This window comes from Manduca sexta, chromosome 19 (assembly GCF_014839805.1).
Source record: "Manduca sexta isolate Smith_Timp_Sample1 chromosome 19, JHU_Msex_v1.0, whole genome shotgun sequence".
Lineage (NCBI taxonomy): Eukaryota > Metazoa > Arthropoda > Insecta > Lepidoptera > Sphingidae > Manduca > Manduca sexta.
In genome coordinates this window covers 7,946,771-7,965,455 of record NC_051133.1, presented here as the reverse complement: position 1 = coordinate 7,965,455, position 18,685 = coordinate 7,946,771, and the positions used below count along the sequence as shown (strand labels likewise).

Below are 18,685 nucleotides of genomic sequence, written 5' to 3'. Positions count from 1 at the left end.
GGAAAATTCGCCGTATGTAGGTACTATTGTCAGTTTTGTATTGATCACAGCAGCGCTACCTCACGCCGCCGTGTAAAATCGGAAGTATCGAAAACCTTCATTTTCTTTTCTCTCCTTTTTTTTCTTGTAAGGATTCACAGCAAGGACGTCCATAGCTTGATGGAGATCTCAGAATCTCAATTGAGCCGCGCGTGGCCATTTTCTCGATCCGTAGCTTTGCCGTGCTAACAAGTTTGCATGGATTGTCAAGTGTACGACGTGTTAGCCCTACGGTTAAGAAAACGTGCCGTTTATAACAGGCCAAGTCAGCTTGCCATGTTTGTGTACACTGTAAACATACGGAAGTCAACTTCTACGAATTTCTTGCTAATGTAAAGAAACAAGATGGATGAGTATCATAAAAATATTTTGTATAAATTGCCAATTTCATTGGCTTTGAATATCCCATCCTGTATAGGAGACTAATATTACCGCCAGTGTGTACACAACCAATAAAACAACATCTAGAAGACAGAACAACAGTATTTATTTATGTTTACTTCGGCGTTTAAATATAATATTATGTAACAAAATACAATCTTATTAGTTCTGCTCAAAACTAAGGTAAATCATGGAAATACATTGATAATATTATTAAAAAATAAGTCTTTTATCCAATAATACTTTCAAATAAACAATGAAAGATTTCGATCTATCTTACATAGATAATATCACATAGATTTATAAGTTTGTCATTTTAGATTTATATCCCCCTATAAATACGCGTCATATAAATTTACTTATTTATGCAAAATTAAGTAAACATAATTATGTTATTGTGCTTATGTTAAGGTTATGCACGATAATTATCTAACCACTATTAATCTGGATGAATGAACTTACATTTTAATGCATTACAATATATTCTTGTACGGGTAAAGAAAAAATCCACTAAATCTAACCTAAATGGAATATCTCAATTATAGATTCAAAGCCTGCCTCACAAAACCATTACTTACAATTCATATCTGTCACAAAAAGCCGTCCGTTTTAAACAAAATTCAATTCAATATTAAAAAATCAGTTTTATTTCAAAGCTGTAATAGTCAATATTTGTGAAAAAAATCTCTTTTAAATGGCAATGGTAACTTGGAAGTACAAGTTCATCTTATTTAGTGATCACATAATATTGATAATCACATCCCAAAGAAACGCTTAAACCGCGACTGAATCCTCAAACTCCATACATTTCGGCAGCAGAGTGAAGATGAAGACACGTGAAGGAAGCACGTGGAAAAAAATCACCACAGAGCTACGCAAATAAATGTTTCAAATAATAATAACATTAAAGCGTAACCCTTCGCGATTGTTTCACATCGACGTCGGCGACCAGAAGTTCATTTCACGCAATTCCGAAGGTTTTGGCAGGAAGCCGTGAGACGGCTTCGACACCTTCGGCTGTTGTATCGGTTCGTGGGACAGCAGTTTAGGTTCTTTGCCTTTGGGTGAAGGGCCGAGGCTTTCCACCGACTCCGCCAAAGTACCACCTGAAATTAAAAACATATTTTTAACATTTATTTCATACAAAATCCATCGAGAATATTCATTGAGTTATAATATTTAAAATTACACACAATACGTAGTGATCACGTTACGCCAAGCTGATTTAATTTCTATTTACAATTCAAATAAACAAAGCGTGTTATAACTAACACTAGACATCGACAAATATTATGTACACAAAACAAACTCTGTTTACACTTGCCTAGTGTTGTAACATAAAACATATTTACTATTATAATTAGCAGGTTTTATTCCATTATGGAATTTACATCGACGAGATAAACAACGTTTTAAATTGTTACAAAAATATCGATAAATTAAAAACTATGATAGGACACGCGGACTAACCTTGCAGCCTGGCTTCGAGCGTGTCCTCTTCAGCTAACGTCGACGTGGAGGTGGTCAGATCTTTTTTGAAGCCGAGCAGGGCCATGGACAGCCACGAACGACTGCCGAAATCTTCTACCGGCTCGAAGGGGGTTGTGAAGTAACTGGATCAAAAAAATATACTATTAGAATCTATAGTATACAGTATACATTAATACGTAAAGTAAAAAACTTTGTATCAATTTTTAACCAAATTGTGCGCACGGATTGTAAGATATGATATAATTAAAGTTCATGCTGAAAGATACATTATGTGTACTTATGTGTTACAGATATATTATAATCAACAGTTCGACTGGACGTCCACTAGTTCACTTAAAAATATCGACATCAAATTAATTTGACTAGATCATTAGACAAAATAAAAATAATCAAAAACCGACGAATAGTATGGAAACTAGTTATAAAATAACTAACAAATATCAAAATACATGAAGCAATTATAAATAGTAAAATTATGAAAGCTCGCATTTACAAAGATTGTGTACATAATGAGAAAATTGATTTAACATTGCTCTTGAAATTGTAGATTCTGATATTTAGCACAATCAATGTATACGCTTGTTATCATATTTGATCACGATTGTGCTCGTCAAGTGCTGCGCTATCGTACACCTTTTTTCTCATTACGATAACTGCAGCTTTAATTATTTTAAAGAACACATTCACTTAATTAGCAATTAACTTTGTTTTCGGTATGATTATATCTAGGCCAGGCAACATTATCGAATTACTTATTTTTTAACCAAATATTTATATCGCTATTTATGGGTCATTGGAGCAAAACAACACAAATAATGTCGTTTACCATTAGAGGTAGTTTATAAACGTTTAATGTTATTGAATAATAATTTGTTCTTGTTTCTTTCGCAAGACCCAAAGAACGTTGACACGAACTTTATGCCTGATAACGGATACAAAATTAAACAATCTAGAAATTTTAACAGTCGATAAAATATCAATACCGTCAGTTGTTTGTATACAATTTTAAAAAAATAAGGCGCCCAATGATTCTACTTATAGAGCTGTCTTGCTCTACATAGTTACCTTAATAAGACTAACAAAACAGTAATTTCTGAGTAACGATAAATAAGTCGATAAATGAGCAAGAAGGCCAAGGTTAAGTCATCTCTCAAGCTGATAAATCACTACCCCAGAGTAATGGACGCACTACCGACTATAAGAAACCGGGAGTTGTGGAAAAAGCGTGATTGTCTTTCGGAGTTTACGCTTCATACGAAATGGTAGTTGTGTATAAAACATTGGTAAAACTCCATCAACCCAAGCCATACATGGTATAGATAAATATAGACAGCGTAATCCTACAGCTTTGTATATATAGCTATATTTATAAACGTGTGAGTATATCTTTATATTATTTGGATATTAATATAAATGCGAAAGGTTGGACGTTTGTTACTTAATCACGCCAGAACGGCTGATCGGATGAAACTTGGCACAGAGATAGATTATAATCTGGAATAGCAAATAGATATTTTTTTTCCCATGAAAATATATAGAGGGACTTTTATACGTGAAAAACTATACCACGCGGAAGGAGCGGCAAGCAAAAGCTGTTGTGTATGTACCGGTTGCCGTTGTGGCGGCGCGTGGGGCTCGTGTGCGGCGAGTGCGCCGGCGTGGCGGGCAGGCTGCGGCTCCCGCGCCGCGCCGCCAGCCGCCGCGGCTGCGCAGGCGCCGCCGCCTCCTCGCCCACGCTGTCCTCCGACACCGACGCCACCAGGAACCCGCGCGGGGAACGCGTCGACGACACCATCTGGTTGGCCACCTGGAACAAGCAAAATGCCGTCTTATTATATAATCTATGAACGCTAGTTCGTGCGTAATAGTTATTTTAGTGTATTTAAAATCTATGAGATATTGCTTGTAAGTATCATTGGACGGTGTCCTACCCCAAAGTACAAAGAGCACACAAAATATTGTCATGTAGAAAAGAGAGAAAACCAAGTATAATCTAGCTAATTATAATCTATGAAACATCTTAACGAAAGTACCGTTGGATGAAGTGTTTCACACTAAACTATAAACTGGACTGTGGCATACAGAAAAAATATTACCGTGCAAAAAGAAAAAGAATGGAAAGATAATGACAATGTAAGTTTTATTGAGGGCGTAACGGTACATGGACCGCTACTTAGTGTTACTCTAATCTAGGTTTGTACTTCTAATAGCAATTTGAATTGTCTTGTACAGACGTCATGCTTGCCAATAGTAAAATAGATACCAAACCGCTAGTAATAAAGATAATATTGTCTCAGCATTGCAATTCTATGACAATAATATTACATACCTACATATAAAACTGAATCAATTCGTCAAAATTACGTAATTCGTTTTAAACTTTCATTCAGACAAATCCTTGACGCATTGTAATTTCTTATACGTTAAAATAGTTATGTAATACCATTTTAATTGTAACCTTCCTATTAAAGTCCACCAAAATTTAAACACTATCCAACAGTTCAATAACCATTCATATACATACAATCATTATGATGAAACGTAAAACCTTGGTACGACTTACTCAAGATTATTAAATTACCTTGAATGCCTTTATACGATGTTTCTTAGATAAAAACAATAGGTTAATTTAAAAGAAAATCATGCACCAACATATATGTACATAGAGATATCTACAATTAATTATGCGATAGCGATATGACGTCTTCTAAATACACATGACGCAATAAAAACAGATCGTAACAAATATTTATGGAAAATAGTAATGTATAAATGTATGACCTAACAGGCTGTAAACACTAATTAAAATATTTCTCGATCTTAGTGCAGAGCCCGTCATGTGTTCCTTGTGTCTGCATGTCCGCTGGCAAGGTTATCTGCTAATTATGCGTGTATGACAAATTAATTAAATTGCCTATACAATGAGTTTTTTTTTTATTGCTTTGAAATGACGAGACGGGCTTGCAGTTTGCTGATGGTAAGCGATACGACCGCCCATAAACAGTAGAAATACCATCCAACACCTTGAATTACACAGTTTTGTTCGGTATTCCACTGCGCTCTACGCGCGCTATCCTAAGCCATGAGATGTTAAGTCTTATTATGTCCAGTAGTTACAATGGGTAAAATATCCTTCGAACCAGAACACAACAGTGACTACATACTGTTGCTTGGCGGCAGAAATAGACATTGCAGTGGTACCTACCCAGGCGGACTCATATATGAGAGACCTACCACCAGTAAGTATAAAAAGCCGATTATATACAGAAGTCGTTCTAGCGCTAGCCATGTCTAAACTAAAAATACAAATTGTATATGCACGCATGATGAAATCGCATTTAATTAATGTATACAGAATATTATTTCCACGATTTTATCTCTCGAAGAATTAATTAAGAAGAATTAATTAATTCTCGAAGAAGTATTTTATTCATTCAATATCTGGATGTTTATAAATAACCGCAACGATTTAAAAAATCGCTTAATTACTATATCTGGTACCACAAAGAGACCACAATAGCAAGAACAATAAAGTTCAAATTACAATGTTGACCACGGAGACAGACTTCTGCGAATGAAGTTTTTATAACTCGATGTGTTTACACAAAATCAAGTCTCCACTGTACTTACCTACCATCAAAAAGGTAGGTATACTAGAAACTTTACCACAATAATTAACATAACGATTGCCGACATTATTCATAAATATTACACAAAACACTGTTTACCTGTAGGTATATATAAAACCGCATTGTTAAATCAACGGAGCTTTCGACGGTATGAAAATTTCAACTGTATGCACTGTTACAATGCCGTGGATAGTTAACTGCGGCACGTGAGCTGTTAGTGGACTACAGGGCAGTATTCTAGCAGGCGGTCGACTGCAGTCTGTTGCCCACGTTGATACGCCACTCAATCATAAATTACACACAAAACTCTCTGTTTAAATGTAAAAAGAAAAAAATCTAAAATTTTTTAAAAAGTTTCGACCACGGCACACGTAAACTAACCCCACACGACGGGCTGCCTACGTCTAAATACGGCCCTGTTAGCTAGCGATACCATCGCCGCAATGCAGCTGAATATCGTGCTACGTATGACATTGCGGACGTGTATATTCGTCACTCGTCACACCAGAGGCTCTCACCTCTCGATCAACCAACCTTGACAACTGAGTTACCGCAGGCCGCGCCTTCGCCTTTGAATCCGTCGTCGGTGCCCGCTGGCTTGGGTTTTGATGTCACTGAACTAGCTGCAAATAAATAATATATCCTGTTAGACACGGCTTTATAAATATTAAGATGAAACTACTTCAAAGTAGTGTTACAATGAAATTTACTGGAAGTATTCTTATCCAATATTCGTAATGTGAATCATTATTGAAAATCGAATACTGTAGCTTTCAATTTCTAGTAATGCACAAGCAAATTACATTTCTAATTGAAGTACATTGAACCTATTGGGAGCACTTCATAAGACTTATTATGTAATGTCAATCGAAAACATTTCAATTCCATTGAATACTACAAGTGTAAAGTTGCAATTCGAGTTTCTGTTTTACTTCTGTCAATAGGTAGGCGTGGCGCTTGCCACCAAGCTAACGACCTACTCGCCCAGTCATTCGTTTATATAAAAAACATGATACGAAGTTTATTTTGTTGAACTTGCCCTTACTTGGAGATTTTATCTTTATACAGCTTGAATATTCATAATGTTTTTATTATTAAGTTATACAAACGCTGATTGTCACGACTCATGCCTGTAGTTTACGTAACTTTGAGAATAAAACGTTTGCGATAGTTGACCGAACAAACATTAAATAAAATGATACTGCATAAGGTAAAGTAATTGGTAAATATTTTATCAAATAGGTATTACTTGCGTCGAATAAGTATGCGAATAATACGATATTTCATTGATGACTCATAAGCCGCATACAAGGAAGGAAAAAACTAAATGAAAACAAGTAATATAATACCTTTAACATATTAGTAATATACATACCTCTGAACGACACCAAAAAATGTGATAATTTAATTGATTGGGCTGGTTAATATTTGTTTACATTTTACTATTCCATGGATGTGGCATAAATGTTAAAAGTTGAACTTTCAAGATCTCTGTGATAATTAAGTAGCCCTCTTCGATTTTTAAACAGGCTACCTACATTAAAAACAAGTATCTATTTATAACCAAACAAAAACGCATCGAAAATGACCAGCTCAAACTAAAAGGACACACCTGCTAAAGTACAATGTCATTTCTGTCTACGTACTATCTATATATATAAAAATGAATCCCTATTTCCCTTGGTTACGCCATCACACGTGAACGGCTGGACCGATTTTTTTTTGTTGTATTTGTTATTGTCAGCAGAAGGTTCTTATGAAAGAAAATATTTAAAAAATTGCGTGGAAAATTGGAAAATTTAAGAAAACTTTACGAAAATATTAATTTTATATAACTGTCAATTGTTTGAAATAACTGTCAGCGATTGACAGAATCGCGCTGCAAATTCATAGTTAAGACGGGACAACGTCTGTCGGATCAACTAGTAAAATATAAAAACCGCATAGGCCGGCCGCGGAAACATGCGATCGATATGAAATACTTTAAATTCATCCACGCAGATCTGGCAAGTGTTCATGCGTAGAGCATTAAAGATACGTAGAGTCTTACCGGCGGTGTTGATTGGTGCGATGCCGTGCAGCACATCTTGGCACGGCTTTGTGTGCTTCGACCAGTCCTTCTCTTTGATAATATTGTACGCGGCAGCAGCGGTCACCTCCTTAGTTTCTGTCGATAGGGTGGAGATTTCTTGAATGTTCTTCGTTTGTCCAAACAGCACATCGGTTTTAGGGTATCGTATGTAGAAGAACGAGTCCTCGGGCGCCGGTGGAGATCCCGCGAATGGTTCAAATTCTCTGTGAACAAAGACACTTTTATTACACTGATATACAACAATTCTATATTATAAATGCACATAACAGCATAGTAACATACTATAAAGTCAATTGATGGACAGGGTATCATGACGGTTAGATAACAATAATTAATAAAACCTTCAACCAATAAAGCGTTAATGAAAACCTATTGCAGATCGATTTATAAAATCCACTCACGTCAATAACAGGTTGTTAAACTGAGACACAACGCTTCTTCTTCTAAACATGTTTAATATGAAGTTATATTATATTCAAGGGTGAACGCGACCTAATTCACAGAAATGCAGATTGCAGTTGGCCCAGCTTTTATTTATATCACAATCGATGCTCAATGCAATAAACAAATTGCAGCTCTACAAAAGAGGGCGCTCGGAGCGAACGTTTCCAACGCGAACTAAGCAACGAACGACTGAAACCGTTCTGTATTTTCTTTTGCTTTTTATGCGTACGTCTAGCCGAGACGGTGCGGTTTAATCTTATCATGATGTTCACTGCGAGCATCGAAAACAAGAAGTTTCAAAATAACAAACCCGTCGTGTGACGTCACGCAGAGTCGGCCAATGAGACTGATTCATTAGCACACTCCCTCTCGACGAGAAAGCACATGACAAGACACGGCGAGGTTAAACATGTACTAATAATACGTCAACAATCATGATCTTGGCACTGATTAAACTAATAGACCGCCGATACCTTTTCAAAAAATATATATAACTTCTTACATACGTAAAGTGGTCGTTAAACTTTCACATAGATCCGATTTTGTGGCACAGTCAAAAATAGATGCGGACATGACATGTACTAACTAACTACTGGCAAAATACTGTTTTAAAACGTACTGGTTGGACGTTTTGTACACATATATTTGGCATTGTCGTATATAGCATTTTTTCGTACACAGTACATATTAACATTGCTTATCAAAAATTAATGTTTAAATAAAACAAAGACTGATAACAAGGTACGTGGGGTTATGTATTTTTTACCTACGATAAGTAGATATGATGAAAAATGTTTACAGTTACGATTATCGCACGAACCGTTGCTATGGACAAACATGAAAATAAAGTTGATAACGGAAAAACCAAATACAAAATATCCGACTAATTCTAAATGAAATAATATATTGAATCAATATTTGCAAGAGTGATAGGAATATTCTTGAGAACATTACCAGATATTTTAGTAATGTTAATAAACATAATACTTTATTTAAATTTTCATTCGAATTCATCATCAATCATTCATCATCAATGCTAACACTAACTAACAAAATGTAGCTTGGGGTTTTCCCTGGTATGCCTTTCTAATATAATATTTTCTCCGCATCCTTCATTACGTAAGAGCCTGACGTAAACAATAGCGTGTACAGTAAATATTATTACTAAAGCCGCCTGCGGTGAACACTGTTGAGGTTTGCATAGACAAATACAGAGCCGCTTTTATAATGTAATGTAAACTGGCCGCGTAATATTATGTATCTTTTTGAATTATTGTATTTGGAATGAAATAACAATGTACTGTTACTAAGCAATGTGTGCTAGTCTAATACGGTTGTCTAACGTGTTAACTCTATTAAAAATATAAGTTCCTATTCGACGGAAAGCCTTGTTTATTTTCCACACTTACTCTGCAAGGGCGACTCGAAGCCCAAGAAACACAGCTTCTCATCGCTCTTTATTGATACTGTTTGTATGCAGAAGATATTCTTTACTCTATAAATATGCGGACCTTAAAAAAATAATATTTGACTTAAATATTGTAATGAATTAATTTTTATCGGGCACCATAGATGGCGTTACTAGGCACGTTTCAATAATAGATTAACTCGCATTTGTATTTGAACGAACTGACAGCAAAAAATAAAAATAAATGTGGGGTAGAAGAAGTTTCGCTGGTGGAAAGAAAGGAAGGATTGACGTGACACGGAGGAGTTGAGTAGTGTCCGTTATTATTAAGTTTTTTTTAAGTGAGATTGCGAGAGAGTGTCGCGAAGTAATAATCACGTGTGAGATATTGAGACATAGTACGGAGTGTGTGTAAATACTGTTTCGGCCACGGGGTAAGTGTGCACAACTAATTAGTATACCGCCAGTTGTTACCGATATTCGGGGATGTTCGCGCAAGTGCTGATAGATTTATATAACTTGTTCTCAGTCTGCGGAAACGCCCTTGATAAATCGACGATACCGAAATCGTGCTTACGGACGTCTGCGCCAGTCGTGGGCTTCCGGTGAGGAGTCAAGGGACTGGAAGGTCGCAGAACTACCTCAAGCCAGTTCCCAAATTTCCTGACCTCGTGCGGCATCGTCGCCAGAGACTAGTGGGCCAAGTAATTGCGAGCAAGTAGCGGCGGACTGAGATTTGAGCCAGTCCCTGACATTACACGGCGAGCTGGACTTAGGCCTTTCATTGTGGGGTCATTGTTTTGTCATGAGTGCTCATGTCAGTTTTTTGTCGCATGACTAGATTAAGTGATTCCACTTGTTAATAGATTAAGTTACCTTGATTAAAATATGTTTAGCAAAGTTCTGGATTATCCTTAATTCACTATATTGCACATTGGGCCATTGGTAGTTGTAAAGGACCCATTACAATATGTACACAAAAGAGGGTCGAAATAAAACCTCTGACGATCAATAAATTCGCCGCAGGCTTTATTTTTATCAGTTTAAAATGAAAATGTTCATATCCCTAACTTCAATTTGGATTGCATTATTAAAGCACATCCAGCAATCAGTATTTAAGTGCATGATCTGATACACAAAAGGAAACTGACTCATGGTATGGTACTATGGTAGTCAAGAAGCAAGCTGCTTTAGAATAAATATAATTAAATTTAAATAGTTTAATAACTTAGGTAATGTTAGAACTAATGTCTAAACCCAGGCACATAATATATCCCTGAGAAAAACACAAAACACATGATCCATTTAATTTTTTTTCATTTCCTGAATCAATGAATGTGTCAGGCACGTAAACTGCACGGGGAAATATGTTTTGACATAACAAGTTGTCGTGCATTGCGATAATGAAGAGAAACTGTAGGTACGCTGTTATCAGCTATTACATTAACGTAACCTATAAAAGAATAATCTTAAGATTATTCTAGTATATATGTTCTAGTATTAAATACTAGAATACTATTGCCATTTAGCTGAGATGTATGTACCAGCGGAAGGGTGCAAAATAGAGATACAAGAACCAATATGTTAAGCTATACAAGACACACGCGTTTACCACAAAATAAAATTTATTTATCTATGAAAATAAACCATGTGCATTTGATAGTTTGAGTCTATACACTTTCATCTTATAGCAAAAAAAAATCCACTCATGTCACCTTTATTCAAAACCCATAAGTGCAGTCTTTTACTTGATAATAACATTATGGTTAATTACATAATGGAATATTTCTCTTATCAAGACATTTTAGATGTGAGCGAAAAAAAAAGAACAAAACAAATTATTAATTTCTATTTTATGGCACAATCATTTAACAGCGATTATAAATTTAGTGATAGATAACGTATCTATTTAATTTGAATATTTAGACTGAACATCATTAAGTCACCTCGCGAGACGTTCGTAAGGTGCCTCTTACTTAGGGTGAGAAATCGCTTAACAACGTCTCTGCAAGTTCATTATCAGAAGCGTAACTTTAAAATCGAATGTTCGCTGATAATATTTCCTTTGATTGATCATTCTAATCGGCGACAATTGTCGCTGCATGTCCTTCCAAGTTCATACACACGAAAAAGTATAAATAAAACAGCCAATGAATGTCAAATACCGTCTGTGACCGATTGTTTCGCCCGTCATACATCATCCATTAGAGTCAATCATCTCATTGATTGATTAGATGCTGAGAATAAACAATCATAATCACGTCATTCTAAAAGTACTGTTGGAATGCATACCGGTGGTGGATATCAACTGCACACATTGCCTGCGCTTGGATGAGACTCGGTCACCAAGCAAAGAGCACAGGACGCAATGAGTAATCTACGTGAAGTTGCATATCACAATATGCAATAATCACCATGACATTCAGGCTCTCCGTGGACAGTGAGATAGTCCCATAGTCTACAGCGGTGTCTTTATGAAAATATTGAGTAAATTTCAATATTCCTTTTGCTAAAATATTACCAATAAATTGCTCCTCACCCACTCTGTATGTGGACTTCTTATTGATGCATTTTCTGCAACACCTTGTTTACTGCTTGTAAGTATATGTTACATGTAGACTTAAATACACTGATTACTAAAGTTAAAATAAATTTTAGATTTTAGCATAAGTACATAGTTTTAAAAATATGTAAGTACTAAGTACTAACTATTGCTTTAAAAAGACAAAGAGTACATTTGTGTTTTGTATCTTAAGCCTTGAATATGATTAGTCTAAAATGACCTCGCCCTTTCGAATGGCGAAATAAACTAGAGATGAGTTATACCGATATGTTAAACATATCTGTATCGACAGTTTTGATTATTTTGATTATACCTGTATTTTCGATTGTTTTCTTGACATTCTATTATGTCCCTTATTCTTCCCGTTAAATATTTGTGAGAGTTCAAGCAAAAACCACGGAAAAAAGTTATACTCAGTATTTTAAGTAATTCGATGCGCATATATTGTTATAGATATTTAATACACAAGACACAAGTTCGTAGTAATTGACTCGTCCACCGCTATAATAAACCGGAACACAAAAGCTAAAAGTGGATTTTGTTTCAATAAAAGCTGCCAACGAAAACAGTTGCACAGTTTCATTTGTACGCAAAATGAAGACAGCACAATACTAATCTTTACTATTATACAATATACATATAACCTGAAGAAATTGTTCTAATGTTATCGAGTTAATTTATGAAGTTACTGCTCCGATTCGTAATTTGTTACAACTTACAACCTCTATGTGTTATACTGTTTACTCCGTAATGCATTTATACACGGGCGGAGACGTGGACAAAAAATACTTCTATATAAACTTGTTATGTAACTAAGTAAATTAAAAGGCAATCAATTTTTGCAACACTAGTCACTAATACTTGTAACCCTGACGGTCCCGTCAAGGTCGACAGTCAACTTGCTGAATAGAATGTAGGCGTGTTCATTGCATTGTCGGGTATTTAAAAAATATATACCACAGAGTATGATAGCAGTATGATATTGCGTTTGATAGGTACAAAAAGGCAACTTTAATTATATGGTGTATATATACAAATGATTGAAGTTGTCCTACTAAAATCGGGTGTGTTATGCGTACCACAGGAATCTCCGCACCTTCTGGCACAATTAACCCATCCCAATGTATTCGAGAACTCTACATATCTAGACTATCATACTAACCACGAATGAGGTATACATATTAAATTCTTGCCGATATTAACCAACGTAGCATTTAGTTACCACACAGTGATAATGTTTTATGCCAACTCTGTGACGTAGTATTATAAACTCTATTCGTTAGCTACAGATTGCAAATTGCTGATAAGTAAAACAAACAAATACTTTTGACGTCACAGCCAAGCCTCTCATACGTTCGCTCTTTCGGCCGCTGGATATAAACACAATGGTGTGCAGTTAACAACATTTGCGACATCGTAACCCGCTAATGAATGTACAAACAGTCCCGTCGTGTCGAAACGATTGGCACATGACTAAAATAAACGTACAAGAACGTTAATGATAACGACGTACAATAAAAATAACAATATTCACTCAAAATAAAATCTATTATCGTCATCTATAATTAGCCTTACATAATTTACTATCTATCCTTTGTTCAGAGCTGTGTACGCATGAGAGTACTGGCTTAAAATTTTTAATAAAAAAATAAACACCTAAGTTTAAATATCGAACCCCTCAGCTCACAGCTCACTATCTTGGTGTAGTTAATAGTATAAGCTACTAGTAATCAAAGGATGCATTCTTATATTATTTTGTACTAAGAATAATAAGTGGCATTAAAAACTGGCATTTGCCGATCTTTTGAATGTTTGAGTGATCTGTATTGTGAAAATATAGTCAAGCTATTGTAAAACTACGGTAAGAAAACATTTCTACGAGACCAAAAAAATATTAATAAAATTCATTGAATCATTTAAAAATCCAAAGCGATTATACAAAAAAGTTACTTATATTGGTTGAGATTTTGCCTTATTGTGGCCAACTCTATTTGTTTTCAAGCCAAGAGTCTCTCATATGAAACGAATTGCGCATTATGTTCCCAACACTCCCGAAACAATTATAGAATAGCGTTCATTACAATGATCTACTTGTTCATATACTTAGAACACATAATACCTAGTGGTGATGTTGATATATAGGTACGCGTCACTAGTACGTTATTAATTTATGGCGATATAATACAGTGACATTTTCCGAGAACTCAAGTCCATTATTTGAAGTGACGACGTTCCGCACACTGCTATATGTATAGTATATAGTACACACAATACACACACACCTTCATACACTTGCTAACGAGCAAAAACGACTCTACAATTAAACCCACTCTATTATTACATTACTCGTCGAATTGCTTTTGTGATTTAGATATATTTGCTATATCATCTTATTATAAATAATTATACAAATTTCTATTTTTTAAAAATAGTCACAAATGCGCGTACACGTTATCAGTCATTATGGTTATCAGCAACGAATTCTGTGTTTTATCTGCAATATCCTTTTACAATTTAATATGCCTAAATAAGTAATTCCACCCATATTTCGTAATACTCTGAATTCAAATTTATGTTAGTAACGCTAAAACTACTAATATATTATAAAAACCATACCTACATAAGCTAGTTTAGTCGTGCCGCGTGCGTAAGATCTATTCAAACTAGTTTTGAAACATTTGATTTCATCGACTGAGTTACTCACATTATAGTGTTCATTATTAAAACCCCTAAACAAACGGCCTCGAACAATTCATTCTATACTTGGCGCGTAAGATACGGGTGGGGATTGGCAGATTTACGAATATTCTCTTTAAAAAAAATTTAGTTCTTTTCAGAAATTTTAAACGATCAAAATATTCCATATAAAATTGTCTTTGTGTACTTTAGGAAGAGATGCGCGAAATCTAATCTAAATTTAAGTGGAATTTTCATTATGACATTAACAAAACAATATCCATATTACATAAAATTGTAACAAAGTAAAAATAAAATATTGCAGAAATATTATATTATTTTATATGTTTTATAAATTTGAAATAGATTCTGTATTTTGGCTTTTAAAAATATGGTTAGCACGACGTTTTGGACGGGGTTGGGCTTTAATAAATTAGCTACAAATAGGTTAACTATCTATCAGACTATTATAAAATTCTAATCGGATACGAGTTCTAAACTTATGCGGTATCTTCACGATAATCTCGATTCAGGGCCGTTATTACGACAATTCAAAATGTAAGTGAGGGCTCTTCATTATTGACATAGTGAATTATCTATAGAACAGTGAAACGAATATACATGATCAAGGCAAAGAATAACAAGAATGTTTTTATTTAACACACACAAAGAATAAAACAGACAAATATTATGCAACTTTCAAATTATCACAATAGGTTGTAAAGTACTTATTCACAGGAGTATTCACTGAAATATATTAATTTACATTCACCTTATACATGAGAGTTTGTATAAATACTTATTTAGATATGTTTGAAAGTTTGTTGGTGTGAGCACAAAAAACATATATGACAGACAAATCATGCCCTGAATTAATATAAGTAAATCTATATCCCAGAAAAATATAATGTTCTTCATGTAAGACATATCTATGACTAGTCTTATGCAAATATGATATTAAGAAACAAAACGGTACTCACTTTGTAGGCTTGCTTTTCATCCATAATGGGAGAGTGAATCCATCCTTGATTTCAGGGTCACTTGATGCCATTTTAAATTGGGGATTTTAAAAATAAATGAAACAGATATGAGTACACAAAACAAAATAAACAAGTGGATAGTTAAAGAATATTATTCTGAATGGCCAAACAATATTTTATCTTGAGCAGAAATGATAAGATTGCCTCAGCTGAAAATAATGAGTGATGACATGTTAAAAAAATTAAATAATTACTCTGAAATGAAATAAAAGGAGATATTGTAATGAAGTAATTAACCTAAATAAAGAAATTATTCTAGGTGGTTTGTAAGTGTTCAAGACACCCGTTTGGATTCACTCAGCTCCAGAGATAATATTGACAAGCCCATCTGTAACAATATGTTTTATAAAAAGAGTGCCATTTAAAAAAAAAAAACAATAAAAAAGAAATTAGACAATATTTGGATGTGGGTGGGTTTCTTACAAATATCTAAGGTTTCGGTTTGTGTAACATGTATAGTTACATATAAAATATTTCCTTCTCCAATTATCCAGTAGGACATCTGTGTAATATTTAGTGAATTCTAATATTTAATTAATTGTTTAAATTGTATAAAAATAAGTAAAATTGAAAATTTATTAGTTGATAAAGGAACACATTAAAGAATAGAATAGAATTTGCTTGTTAAAGAACTTTATATGCTTAAAAAAGATTCTTTATCATTTACATGTAAGATGTCCTCTAATTATTGTAATTTGTTAATAACACTGTCTTCAGAAAAAAAATATCTGTGATTGACAAAACTTATTCTCACTTATTACTTCTTAGGATCTTCTTGTCCCTATCAAGTCATTATCCTAGTTTAAATGTTCTGTTTCTATCACATTATAGAACATTTACTTCCTTAGTACAATAACTAGTCATAAGAACTAATTAGTACTTGAATAATAAATAAATAACAATGGACCAATCATCTCAAACAGAAACAGGACAATAGTTATACAATCAGTACTGACTGATTCTTATACCAGAGCTTTGCAAGCAACATTGTAAAACATCATCTTCATTAAAATATGAATTACTTGAATCATAGAATGAATAATTACAATTGTTTGAATCTTGATCTAAATCATTGATTCCCAAAATGGTCCAGGTGTCCATGGGAGATTTGATGCGGGTCTGCATTGGTGTGACCAAAAAGTCAGGATCCACAATTGATAAGCAGGGAGCCCAAAATTTATCTGGTTTGATAGTAAAATTCTAAAATGTGGGCTTTACTTCACCTATCTATGTAGGCAGATAATATTTATAGAGGTTGTAAAAGGCATGGTGACTAACATAACTTCCAATGATGGCTAGGCAGTAGTTGTAATGCAATTTCTCTGTGAAATCTAACAAAAAGGTCCACCGGGACCAGCAAAATGTTGAAAAGAATGTATGTTAAAAAAGTTTGGAAACTTCTCATTTAAGTCATAGTCATGGGAAGATTAGACGTGCCAATTGCTTATAGGTCTACCTGGTATTGAAATAGTTTTTTCTCATTCAATACTGCAACATTCTTTTTTATACATTGTTTGTATACAATTTGGGGGTATTCTCATTTTTACGACGTCAATAGTAATTTGCCTACAAAACTAATACTACTACTAGGGTTTACTAGTAATTTACTGAGATGTTGTATTATAGTTTATGGTTAATCAAGCAGTTAGCAAAAAGCAATAAAAACCGGATGATCAAAACCGAGTGTACCTAAATACTTTAAATAACATAGTAGACTCTACACAATCTTAGTCAAATACAGGAAAATGTTTGTTCAGGTACATTAATCAGGAAACTCCATATTTTAATTGTTATAAATGTACGGTGAATCTACTGCAGAGACAAAAAGAATACATAATAGGTAGGTAGATATTATGATCTTGTGATTTTAGAAGTGAAGGCTCCCATCCCTGTCCTCAAACACAATGAATACGAAACAAATGCAGAGGACGACCGACGTATTTCGTAAACAATCTGATTATATCACGTGTGCCATAGTCCATAATCATAGTTCCTTGCAAGCCTCAGATTGAATGAAAAAAAAGTTATTTAAATAACTATTTTACTCGATACATACTTAGCTAAACTTTTTAATAACTTCTAAAATATTTACCATTTCAATAATGTGAGTAGCACTAAAATGCACCATTATAAAATTAATAAACAGAAACACAAGTCTGAAGCAAACACGACGTAAATTTGCTGTTTTATTTTTGGTGACGGTCGACACAATGTACAGTGTTACCATCTCTCAAAAATATTTACCCCTAACGCTAAGACAAAAACCTCCAAAATGATAAAATATTCATGGAAAATGCCCTTTAAAATTGTCGATGAATTGAATTATGGAAGATCTACCATTTCAAAGGAAATAATCAAGAACTGACGTATTTCTGTACTTTATAAAATTTTGAATGAGCCCAGCGACTTGACTGTCATTAAAATAACGCCTATGAAATTTTTCGACGATACAAAGAGCGCGAAAAAACCCCTTACTATATTATTAGGGCAACTGCAGCAAAAATAATTAGCAAAAAAATAAATGTAACAGAAATACTTAATTATTTCAAATAAAAATATGTTGTGTACAGCCTCAAAATAGTTTTAAAAGAATAAAAACACAACGTATTACTGCTAGTATTTTTTTTTTGTAATATTATTAGATACTACTTAGTTGGTCCAAAAGGGCCCTTAAAAACAGACCATTCTACTTATAATTTCCTTAACTTGGAGGAAAGCCCCTAAGTTGGGAACCCTAATTTAATCAAGGGACGCATTCCGTTTTAGTGATGTTCTAATCGACTTTTAGTTAGATCGAGTCGCCGCTTATCCGAGCTCACCTCTATTACGTCTTTAATCGAGTAATTTCTACTAAATGATCGATTAAAGAGGAGAACTTAACTTTTTTTTAAATAACCAAATAGAATTATAATAATATGGAAA

General features: G+C 34.2%; 1 protein-coding gene and 1 long non-coding RNA gene across 4 annotated transcripts; one reads left to right on the top strand and one right to left on the bottom strand.

Annotated features, from left to right (window-relative positions):
- Positions 1 to 504: 504 nt before the first annotated feature.
- On the bottom strand, positions 505 to 18,009 carry LOC115442670. 3 transcript variants are annotated; one of them, XM_030167788.2, is made up of 8 exons: positions 17,856 to 18,008; positions 16,001 to 16,091; positions 15,704 to 15,912; positions 7,591 to 7,835; positions 6,075 to 6,163; positions 3,519 to 3,718; positions 1,891 to 2,033; positions 505 to 1,526 (listed from the first exon to the last, which is right to left on the bottom strand). In XM_030167788.2, exons 3-8 carry the CDS (start codon positions 15,772 to 15,774, stop codon positions 1,351 to 1,353), a joined length of 924 nt encoding a protein of 307 aa, XP_030023648.2. In that variant the 5' UTR covers positions 15,775 to 15,912; positions 16,001 to 16,091; positions 17,856 to 18,008; the 3' UTR covers positions 505 to 1,350. The 3 variants fall into 3 exon arrangements, with proteins under 3 accessions (XP_030023648.2, XP_037296281.1, XP_030023649.2); XM_037440384.1 differs by having other exon boundaries at positions 15,704 to 16,091; positions 17,856 to 18,009; XM_030167789.2 differs by lacking the exons at positions 15,704 to 15,912; positions 16,001 to 16,091; positions 17,856 to 18,008 and adding an exon at positions 8,034 to 8,288.
- LOC119189787 lies at positions 9,599 to 10,384 on the top strand. The gene is made up of 2 exons (XR_005112611.1): positions 9,599 to 9,918; positions 10,014 to 10,384. It is a non-coding gene; the product is annotated as an uncharacterized LOC119189787 (long non-coding RNA).
- Positions 18,010 to 18,685: the final 676 nt, after the last annotated feature.

What these genes read in the sequence shown, in the direction of transcription:
- LOC115442670 (XM_037440384.1), bottom strand. Translation starts at nt 15,774, where the DNA reads ATGGCATCAAGTGACCCTGAAATCAAGGATGGATTCACTCTCCCATTA. An exon ending in GCGGTAACTCAGTTGTCAAG is followed by an intron (nt 3,719 to 6,074) that starts GTTGGTTGATCG and finishes TGCTTGTTCCAG; the next exon opens with GTGGCCAACCAGATGGTGTC. An exon ending in CGCCGCCACAACGGCAACCG is followed by an intron (nt 2,034 to 3,518) that starts GTACATACACAA and finishes TTTTTGATCCAG; the next exon opens with TTACTTCACAACCCCCTTCG.